This window comes from Carassius auratus, chromosome 42 (genome assembly GCF_003368295.1).
Source record: "Carassius auratus strain Wakin chromosome 42, ASM336829v1, whole genome shotgun sequence".
Lineage (NCBI taxonomy): Eukaryota > Metazoa > Chordata > Actinopteri > Cypriniformes > Cyprinidae > Carassius > Carassius auratus.
Window position 1 is genome coordinate 18,034,101 of NC_039284.1, and position 11,379 is coordinate 18,045,479.

Consider the following 11,379-nt stretch of genomic DNA (forward strand, 5'->3'; position numbering starts at 1 on the left):
ATTTATATAACTGTTTGTCCATACACCACATGAATCACCAAAATGATTCAAGTGTTTGTCTTCCCTACATCAGCAGACCTGAAAACACTCATAAACTATCTCTTTGGACAAATGCTTGTTTTGTATACCATTTCGAAGACTGACTGAACCAATTCTGCATTTTGAAACAGAAGGTTTACACTCCCTTATGAAAATACACTCATGATAGAAATTAACTACTCTATTAAGGGGCAATATTTGGATTTGGAAATGTATACCTTACCATAAAAAATGTAATCAGTTAATAAACATTAATGTGAATAATTCGATTTAAATTTAATTACTTATAAAATTAAATATATGAATTTAGTAAAATTATACTAAAACTATATAATGACCTGCTTTAAAAAAATATTTTATTTTTTGCAGAAGGTTTGTATTATATAAGCATCAGCGAAATCCCAAATAAATTGAAGAGCTTTTTTACGGTGCTTCTCACGCAATGGCAACGCGTCATCTCACCCGGATGTGAATGTTGGAGCCGGTGCTATAATTTCCGGTGTACAACAGAGCAGTGTGGTCAGATCTGTTTACAAAATTTTATATTAAACAGTAAATCTCTCGCATTATGTCCCGAGGCTCGAGCGCGGGGTTTGATCGACACATCACCATCTTTTCTCCTGAGGGGAGACTCTATCAAGTCGGTGCGTATCGATGAAAGTGTGTATTTGTTAAACCGAGAGAATAAATGCCCAGTCATTTTGCACCAGGACCATTATGCCCTTTCTCTGGCTCAGACGAATGTGTTTATGGACACACTAAACATTTCTTTGATTGAAACGGATGGCAACAAAAAGATTTCGGAACACGTTCATATGTTTATGTTTCAGTTTTAGGTTAAAGTTACAAGACAGAGTAATCTATAAATCTAATATGTATAGATATAGATAAAAGCTCTGTCGGTTTCATGTTTATAGTTATTAATATTATGAATGCAGATATTTATTCAGTTTTGTTTACGTTTCACTTGAGCAGATCATCCGTCATTACATTTTCTGAATTATTTTGATCGATATAATCTGTATTGCATGCATATATATAATACAATAACATAATTGTAAAGTATTTTATGTCTGGTTACATATTTTCTGATATATTAATGAAATACCATTAATAAAATGATATAATATTTGGATGTCAAAACTGAGTCGGTTACAATTTTATGAACAATAATGATCATAGTTAACATGTTAATTTTATTTTCGACAGAATATGCATTTAAGGCCATTAATCAGGGAGGTCTTACATCAGTAGCTGTTAGAGGGAAAGACTGTGCCGTTGTTATTACTCAAAAGAAAGTTCCAGTAAGTTTGTTTTGACTGTTTTTTGTTTTTTTGTTTTTTTTTTGTCAACCACACTGTTAAATAAAGACTGAATTTTTATTTAATTTAACTGCTACTTGTTCCAAATTAACATTTTAACTATGCAGAAACATTTCAGTGACTGTGAAGCAGTATTATGTGCTCTTATTGCGTTTTCCTCTTTTGATTGCTCAGGATAAGCTTTTGGATGAATCCACTGTCACTCATTTATTCAGAATAACAGAGAATATTGGCTGTGTGATGTCAGGCATGACAGGTAAACTCTTCTATGCACACAGCAACTCTCCAGCTACGGCTGTTTTGAATGGTGAAATGTAAAACTATGTATTGTTTTACACCACATGTGATGTATTATGTTTCTCTTTGAAGCTGACAGCAGGTCGCAGGTGCAGAGGGCGCGATATGAAGCTGCTAACTGGAAGTATAAATACGGCTATGAGATCCCAGTAGACATGCTGTGCAAGCGCATTGCAGACATCTCACAGGTGTACACACAGAACGCAGAGATGAGGCCACTGGGCTGCTGTAAGTATGTGCTCTGATTGAGGGCGGAAGGAATGGAATCAAGTCACATTTATATGTATAGAGGTTAATGCAATATTCAACTACACATAAATAAACAGGAAAAAAAATCATCATTTCATTAAGTTCATCATTTAAGAAACCCAATTACAAAACTCTACAGAAGACAAATAGTTTCAATATTTAGCTTAAGTTAGTTCAATGTTGATTTAAGTTCAGTTCAGTAGCATGCAAAGTTCATCAATTATTAAATTACTTCAAAAGCAGCTCTACAGGAAACAATAGACTTGTAGACACGTGTGTGTGTGCGCGTGTGTGTGTGTGTGTGTGTGTGTGTGTAAAACACTCAAACTTTTAATAGATGAGACTAGAATATCTAATATAAAGACTAATGCATTACATTGTGCAATATAACATTTACATATCATTACATATAATTTACATATATTTATTTACATATGTCCTGTGTGTCAACCACCAAATCATAATCTGTAAAAATCCCCACTTGGTGCAACCAGACACCACTACTGTCATGCTCTCTACATACACTACCATTCAAATGTTTGAGGTCAGTAAGATTTTTATTTATTTTTTAAGAAATCAATATTTTAATTTGCCAAGGATGCATTAAATTGATCAACAGTGACAGTAAAGATCTTCTTTCAAATAAATGTTCTTTTGACGTTTCTATTCACCAAAGAATCCTGAGCCCAGTTTTCCACAAAAATATTAAGCATATCAACATACGAAGAGATGTTTCTTGAAAATCTCTAATATCAGGTCACTGTATTGTGCGATGCAGTATCAAATGTACTGTTCTCTGCTTGTATACTTCCTATTAAGCATTCAAAAAAAATATGCACACTTTGTCTGTACATATCAGAATTCCAAATTAAGGAATGTTATTGCTACATCATTATATCATCTTCATAAGACATCGTTGTCAATATTGTGTATTGTTCTGTCAGGTATGATTGTGATTGGCGTGGATGAGGAGCTGGGGCCGCAGGTCTATAAATGTGATCCTGCAGGTTATTACTGCGGCTTCAAGGCCACTGCTGCTGGGGTGAAACAAACAGAAGCAACAAGCTTCCTGGAGAAAAAGGCAAAGAAGAAATTGGATTGGAATTTTGACCAAACAGTAGAGGTATGATATATTCACCCTGAATGGAATTAATACCCTTTTTTGAAGTTAAATCCTCTCACATGGAGTTTTTTGTGTGTGCACTTTTCATCCCCACAGACTGCAATAAGTTGCCTGACTACCGTTCTGGCCATCGACTTCAAGCCTTCAGAGCTGGAGATCGGGGTCGTTACCACAGAGGAGCCCAAGTTCAGGTGAATTTGGAAATTTCAAAATGAGCAGGATGTAATATTTTCATATCACTACATAACATTTACATATGTCCTGTGTGTCAACAACCCAACCATACTCTATAAACACTGAAAAATCCCCACTAGGCACTAGCAGTCACCAGAACTTCTAGACTGTACTTTCATATCGACATCACCGTTCAAATGTTTGGAGTCAGTAAGAATTTGTTATGTGGACATTTATAAGCAAGGGCAGATTAATTTGATCATAAGTGACAGTAAAGGCATTTATAACGTTATAAAATATTTTCATTTCAAATAAATGCTGCTCTTTTAATCTTTCTATTCATCAAAGAATCCTGAAAGAATTGTATCATGGTTTCAGGAAAAATATGAGGCAGCACACCTGTTTACATCATTGATAATATAATTTTTTCACAAGCCACCAAATCAGAATATTAGAATGATTTCTGAAGATCATGTGACACTGAAGACTGAAGTAATGATGCTGAAAATTCAGCTTTGCATCACAGGAATAAAATTACACTTTAAAATATAAGTTACTTCCCTCAAAAACATTTGAACAAAATCCCATTTTTATAACACATTATAATGGTATTCTTAAGGCACTATAATGAATGTGTAATGCATTATAAAATAAACGTATGTTGTTTCATCAAACGACAGTTATAATACATTATAAAACGTACTTATTTGTGGTTATAACTTTTATGAGTATGCTTATTTATTTAAATCCACTTAATTTATAATGGATTATAAGTGTCATATCTTGACATTATTTGTTTATTTAAAAGATCTGAACAGTATCTTACTGATATTACAACAAATATAGTTCAAATCAAATGTGCCAAATTAAATTACACGTTCATCTGATCAGATATCTGATCTTATGGCTGTTTAAAAAAAAAAAAAGGTTGTTATTATTTATAAGTGCACAAATAAGTAAATATTATAATGCATTAAAACTGTTGTTATGCATTATGCATTCATTATAAATGCCTTAAGAATACTTTTATAATGTATTATAAATACAGGCTTCATAGAAAGTGTTACCACCTCAAATTTTTTTAACAGTATTCTCTGTATTTCAAACCACTAGGTCATTTAACCTTTTGTTGTCATTTTTTTGTGTAAAATGAATGAGTACATTTATAAAAAATTTCATTTTGTAGTTCTGTATATTTCTATATTTTTCAGAATTTTGTCAGAGTCGGAGATTGACACCCACCTCATGGCCCTAACTGAACGGGATTGAGAAGATTGTACCCTGTGACAAATAAAAGTCCGAGAATTACAATCACATCATCAATATTCAGGTCAACTGATGTTTTTTTGCTGTTTATTTAGCTTTTTCTTGTAACAGTACAATAAAAAAAAAAGTTTTGGAAAGCAGTGTGTTCGGTTCTTTCTTTTGAATTCAGTGAGAATTATGTGCAGTGAAAATGTTTCTCTCTGGTATAAAAAATAAAAAAATGCATTTACAAATTACATAAGAAATTTCTTAATAATTTACATTGTTACCTTTCTTTGTTTCCCAATTTTTTTAGTTTTTTCAATATCGTAAAACTTTTAAGGACTTTAAATGGGATTTTACTTCTAAGATTAACAACAGTCTCAAACTGAACCCCATAATATATGTACACACACACACACACATACATGAAGCTCTTCAAACTGCTGTTACAATTAAATTAATGAAACTTTATCTTCTGAGTCACCGTATTATATTACATATTGTCTCCTTTATGAGGAAATGGGTTACTGCCTGAATCAGTTTCCTGCTTTTTACAATACATTACATTTTTTCAGTCACCAGGAAGAATCTCACAGTCTCCTTCACTTATGGGAAGCGGTGTAAGTCAGCACCTGTCTGCTTTTTTCACACTCTCTTAAAGATGTAACTAGCATTTCCTAAACTCTCACTTAACAATCCCCTCCAGACACAGTATTTGCATAGCTGTAGTGCTCTGCACTTCATAGATGACAAAAAAAAACAGACGGATTTTCCAAGTGTCGGCCTGCTGTCATTTCTCGGATCTGGCTGAATCATATGAGTATTCTCCTGCAGTTACAGGAGCTGTCAAGAGCCCTGCTTGTCCTAACCCGACTCCTCAGGGCTGAGAAAGCAAGTGCTATGACTACATCATTTGCATGGATCTTTTCAAGAGGTGTCTCAGGGACTGAAGACGCTAACGGTATTTCAAAATCAAAAAGGCGTACAGTCCGGATTCACGTTCGGAAACAAGCAGGGTTAAGCTGAAGGTGGATTCCCTTTAGAGATCTCAGGTTTGTATTCAAATCAAGAAAACCACATACACTTCTTCACTCTGCTTTACTGTAAGGTGCAAGACAAAAGCAAAGTGCGACAAAAGTTGAACTGCTTGTGAAAATTTGAGTAAAATTTCAAGGAGTTTCACTTCACGTTGTTGGTTTAAATGTGAAATTAAATTGCAAACATTAGGGATATTAAAACTATGCCAATAAAGGATGTGGAAATTTTAAGGTCTATCTTTAATTTAATCTTTAATTATCTTAAGATCAGTCTTAAACAATGTTCAAATAACATGCCGAACGGACACTACACCCTTTCCCAAGAACGTCAACATGGGAGGCACTTTTCTAAGAATATAATTTAAAACCCAAAGAGTTACAAGTGGGTAAATTCTTAACTAATTTATCACCCTGATAGATTCGGCATAAAGCCGCATTGTGTAATTCCACGATCTTCCTTATTTTGGGAATTCAGGAAGTTGGGAACTTTCAGCATTGCCTATTTTGTTTAAGAGGCCCTTCCTGCTCAGGAAATTCCAGTGAACTCAGCTGACGGAAAACAGAGTACAAGTTCTTCAGTTACAAACACTTCTCCTCAGTGACATAAAAGGATATTTAACATCCTCATTTCTCTTGTAGAACGGTTCTCGTGCATTTCCAAGGAAGGACACAAAGTCAAGTTGAAGGTTTTAATTTAAAATGTGTTATATCTTTCCACAAAACAACAAAAAGACAATGCAATCTTTTATATACACACATGTACATGTTAATATAAAAATAAATCTGTTTGTATGCACAATATTTTACATCACAGTACAACATAAACACAGCCGTTAATTCAGGCTGACAGTACAGTCCGTGATCGAGAGCCAACGGTATGCTTTGGTCAGCCTCTCTCCAGTGTTGTTCTAATACACCCTTCATTTCCAGGGCCTCCTTTTACATCAGTCTTGTATTTGCGCCGCCAATGAGCCGTGAGCCACCGGAGACCCTGCGAGCTCTACTGCGGACTCTTTCTAGGCACCTTGAGTGAGAATATCAATCTCGTTCTCCATTCACACCTCCATCCACCAGAAGTCCTTCTATACTTGCCCCACCATTTTAATATCATCATAGATCTGTGAAACGAGCAAAAAAGAAATTAGGGACTACATAAACGCTTATTATTTGAAAGGAATCAAGTGAACACCAAAAAAAAAGGAATGCTTACATCTTCATCATCAAATGTACATTGGTCTTCATAATCCTCGTCGCTATCTTCTGACTCACTCTCTGGAAGTTCCCTTAGGTGTGGCACCGTGAGCTCATACAGGACATTTTGGATGTCTGTGTTGGCTCGGCCATAGGTCAGGTGATAAGGCGTGTGACCGCCGTACGTGAAGCTGTGAACATCAGCGCCTTTGCTGATTAGAAGTTTAACCAGCTCAAAGTTCTGGAGGTCGACTGCTAAGTGGAGAGCGGTCCGGCCATTACACTGCTCCTAAAGACAAATACAAGTATTTTAAGCCATTTGGTTTCACAAAGTAATTTTTCGGTTTATTAAGACACAAACAGATTTGTTTCGAGAGAAATCTCATTCTTACCTGTGCGTTAATGTCTGCGCCAAACTGGATGAGGCTTTCTAACAGCGACAGGTAGCCTTGGACGGCGACCACATGTATGCATTTCTGACCTGGAGAGTAAAATGAGATTCAAATCAGATCAAAAATGTCCAAACAAAGGTCAGGGAAGTTCATCGCAGATTGAAAACACCATCTTACCATTATAGTTTGGTGTCTGGAGGATGGCTGGGAGTTGCTGCGGACAGCCCTGCGTTAGGAGGCTGAAGCAGGCCAGAGAACCTGTCCTGCAGGAGATATGGAGGGCTGTATTTCCACGGTCGTCGACCAGAGATGCATCACAGCCGGCTTTCAGTAACTGCTCCACTATAAGAGGCTGCTCTGTGACGACGGCCAAATGCAATGCAGTCTGAAATGAGAAGAGATTGGTTTAGAATGAGCTAAATAGTCATAAAAAGAGCTAATATTTGATATTATATGCACATGTTTTTAAAACTAATCTTGTTGTACCTGTCTCTGGTTGTTTTGTATGTTGAGGAAGGGGTCACCATAGGACAACTGAATCATTTTTAATGCAGCCTCTTTGGCCTCGTGAATAATGGCAAGATGTAGATACCTTTAAAATAAAGGGATAAACATTATTATGCAACCGTAAAACATTTTTCATTTATAAACCAACTTTTATGGTTTGCAGAGAACTGTATTTTTCCTAGTAGGGACATGCGCGGCTCTCGCGCGTATGACTGTCTGGCGCGCAGCCCGGGACTTTCCGAGCTCGCGAGGCCCCGCCCACATTGACGCCAGGCCAGAGACCCGCAGAAGCCCCGCCCACACTGACGCGGCGCCAGAGAACAGTCCGTGCTTGATGCAGCGTTTCTGTTTACATAAAGTCCATTATGACTATACGGTTGTGAATGGAACGAGCAAGACTTTAACAGCGCTCACGAAACGATCATTTGCTTTGATTTTTTTTTTTTTCAGAGCAGTGCAGTGAAATAAGTACTTTGAAAAACAAACATATAAATTAATTAATAAAGTTATTAATTATATTAAAGCTCTTTACAAACTAAAAGTTGTTTAGTTTGATTATAACATTTAAATTACTTAACTGTGCCGAAATACAATCATAAACTTGAAGGACTTTTTGCATTAAACTAAAACTTGCTAAAAACAACAAAGCGGGCTAAATAAATAAATAAAAAAATAGTTCTCTGCAACCAAAAGGTTGTTTCTTTTTCATCCATTATATATTATGCATATTATTTTAAAAATATCAAATGCACATAAATGCTTTGCATGAGCTACAAAATATTGTTTATACATCTCCGCGCACTTACGTGTCTCCGGTCTTCGGTGAGCACTTTCCTCCAGGGCTCGTCCTGTCGCTCGGCCATACTCATCCGCCCGAAATCAGACACCACCACGTCCGTGCATTCTTCCTCTTTAAGCGAATCCAAACCGCTGTCTAAACGGTCGTCGGTGCTTGCAAGCATTTTCCCAGATTTGGGTCCTCGGCCATCGTCGTTATAATCCATTTGGTTGGGTGCTGCTGCCTCTGTAAAGCTCCATGTTTGTGTCGGATGTCTGTGTAGCTCTTCTGGACTGAGAGTCTCTTGAGCGTTAAAAGAGAAGAAGAAAAGGGCGGAGCTTCACTGAGACTGGGGGATTTCCAAGAGTGAATTGACGTCTGAATTATGTGAACAGGGAATTAAACAAAGCCAGGAGTTTGGGGAAATTTTCTCTGCTTCATTAAACACTATCAGATCAGTAATACTGAAAGCCCGACTTTTCCATTTGCAAAGATATTACAGAATCCAGCTAGGGCCGGCTGAAAAGAAAAAAATCCTAAACATTTTGTGTCAGAAAAAGAAAACATTTAGTGCAGAACATCACAAAGTGTACTTTGGGGCTTTGCAAAAAATTCCATGTTCAAAACATTTCAAAATTTTTACTGAAAGATTCTGAATCATGCATATATTTTTCAGATAGTTTCCATAATTCTGATATTGCATCATTTGAACAAAGTAATGCACAAACGATGATGGTAAATTTAATGTATAATACAAACAATCTTAAAACATCTTTATATTTCTAATATTTTATCATTTATATTTTAATAATTCTAATTATAAAATGATATTATAAAGTACACAATAATAGTAATTATTACTAATATAAAATTATTTTTTACAAATTATAATGAATTATTGAATAATGGTTTATTTTATTTTATTTATTTTTATATTTTGCTGAAAGATATTGAATCATGCATGTAGATTTTGATGGTCTCTGTAATTCTGATATCACAACATCTAATCAAATTAAAACATGAAATAAAATGTATAATATATTTTTTAATTAGATTTTTATTATAAATTAATTTATAATTCCGATTATAAACTATATTATTAAAGTATATCATTATTATTATTAATTCTTAAATTATAATTTTACTAGTTTTATAATTATTCATTTTTTACATAATGTTTGCTGAAAGGTATCAAACATAGATTTTAGATGGCTTATATAATTCTGACTTTGCAAGAGAGAGAATTAATATAGTAAGTTAATGTACATTCATTTAAAGTCCAGGAAGTAGAGTGTACGTTGCCAACTTAGTACTGCTTCCTCATAATGTGAAGAATGGAAAACTCCTCCTGTCTGTATTTCTGCCGTGAGCATTTGCCCAACAAAGGCATTCAAATTCACACCAAAGGATGCAGAGAATGCGTCGTTTTTCGTTCAAGACGCAAGTGTACTATCCAATACAGTTCTGTCCTCAAAACAACTACCATAGTAACAGTAACCATGCACGGTAAACCCCAAGGGCAGAGGGTGTTCCACTAAAACGCATCTACATTTGCAAAATGCACATTGTCTAAAAGTACAACAGAAAGCGTACTCCCAGTGGAACGTTTTTACTACTGTAAACTTATATCAGTGTGACCTATAAACAGGTTGAGTAACTTGTCTCTGATACAATCTAATTCATTCAAGTATAGATAAGATGATGAGTGCATATTGTAGTAAAGTGACCTACAAATCACAACAATGCAATTGCTTCGCAGTGTTATCAGGTCCCAACTCATTTAACCTGATCAAATTCTGGAAACTGAAAATTTTCCTTTGTCAGTGTGGATAAGATGTCCTGTCCAGCTCTCTGCGCGGAGTTCTTGCACAGAAATGTTCGGTGGGAGAACAGTGGACTGACTATTACTAAAACCCCTGGCTCTTTTGCTGAGGCAGTTCTGACATATACATAAACACACAATCTTCCTCTAATGATTCACAAGCTAAACTTCAGGAACAAGACCATCCGTCACATTTAAACATGATCACCGACTCATCACTTACCATCTCACATGCTTAATATGTATTGTTGCCATGTGAAAATAATACGATAACATGGATGTGATGCTATAAGGAATGAACTATGAGGAATAGTTCAGCCACAACAAATCATTGGGGTTTTGTATAACATGTGACCACATTTTAATGCAATCTTTTCATTATGGATGAATAGAGAATTACATTTCCAATTATTTCCTTGTAATAGCAATCACATGGCTTATTCTGATTTTATAATGCATTTGCTTATCATTTTTGGAGCTTGATGGCGTCACTCCCCATTCACTTTCAATTCAGTTGAAAAGAGCTGCATGAACATTATGCCGAATCTCTCTTTTTCTTTTTCTGTGGAAGCCATATTGACTTTCTTGGAATACTATCATGGTAAATGAATGATTTCTTTTTTAGTTTCATGCACATATGCATTTGTCATTAATTGTTACAATTGTTACAAACCTCTTGGGGTTGGACCACCTTTTGCCTTCAGAATTGCCTTCATTCTTTGTGGCACAGATTCAACAGATTCAGATTCAGGTGTTGGAAACATTCCTCAGAGATTTTGGTCCTCATTGACATGATAGCATCACGCAGTTGCTGCAGATTTGTCTGCTGCACATCCATGATGTGAATCTCCCGTTCCACAACAACCCAAAGCTGCTCTATTGGATTGAGATCTGGTGACTGTGGAGGCCATCCGAGTAAAGTGAACTCATTGTCATGTTCAAGAAACCAGTCTGAGATGATTTGAGCTTTGTGACATGGTGCATTATCCTGCTGGAAGTGCCATCAGAAGATGGGTACACTGAAGTCATAAAGGGATGGACATGGTCAGCAACAATACTCAGGTAGGCTGTGGCTTTTAAACAATGCTCAATTGGTACTAAGGGGTCCAGAGTGTGCCAAGAAAACATCCCCCACACCATTACACCACCAGCAGCAGCCTAAACTGTTGAGACATGTTCTTTACACCAATTCTGACCCTT

At 35.9% G+C, this 11,379-nt stretch overlaps 1 protein-coding gene and 1 pseudogene across 1 annotated transcript; one reads left to right on the forward strand and one right to left on the reverse strand.

Moving 5' to 3' along the window:
- Positions 1 to 502: 502 nt before the first annotated feature.
- On the forward strand, positions 503 to 4,607 carry LOC113060949 (proteasome subunit alpha type-6-like). The gene is made up of 7 exons (XM_026230215.1): positions 503 to 683; positions 1,249 to 1,343; positions 1,536 to 1,617; positions 1,731 to 1,886; positions 2,852 to 3,030; positions 3,127 to 3,221; positions 4,416 to 4,607. Exons 1-7 carry the CDS (start codon positions 608 to 610, stop codon positions 4,471 to 4,473), a joined length of 741 nt encoding a protein of 246 aa, XP_026086000.1. The 5' UTR covers positions 503 to 607; the 3' UTR covers positions 4,474 to 4,607.
- A 1,557-nt stretch (positions 4,608 to 6,164) lies between these two features.
- LOC113060950 (NF-kappa-B inhibitor alpha-like) lies at positions 6,165 to 8,632 on the reverse strand (annotated as a pseudogene).
- Between the last annotated feature and the right edge of the window lie 2,747 nt (positions 8,633 to 11,379).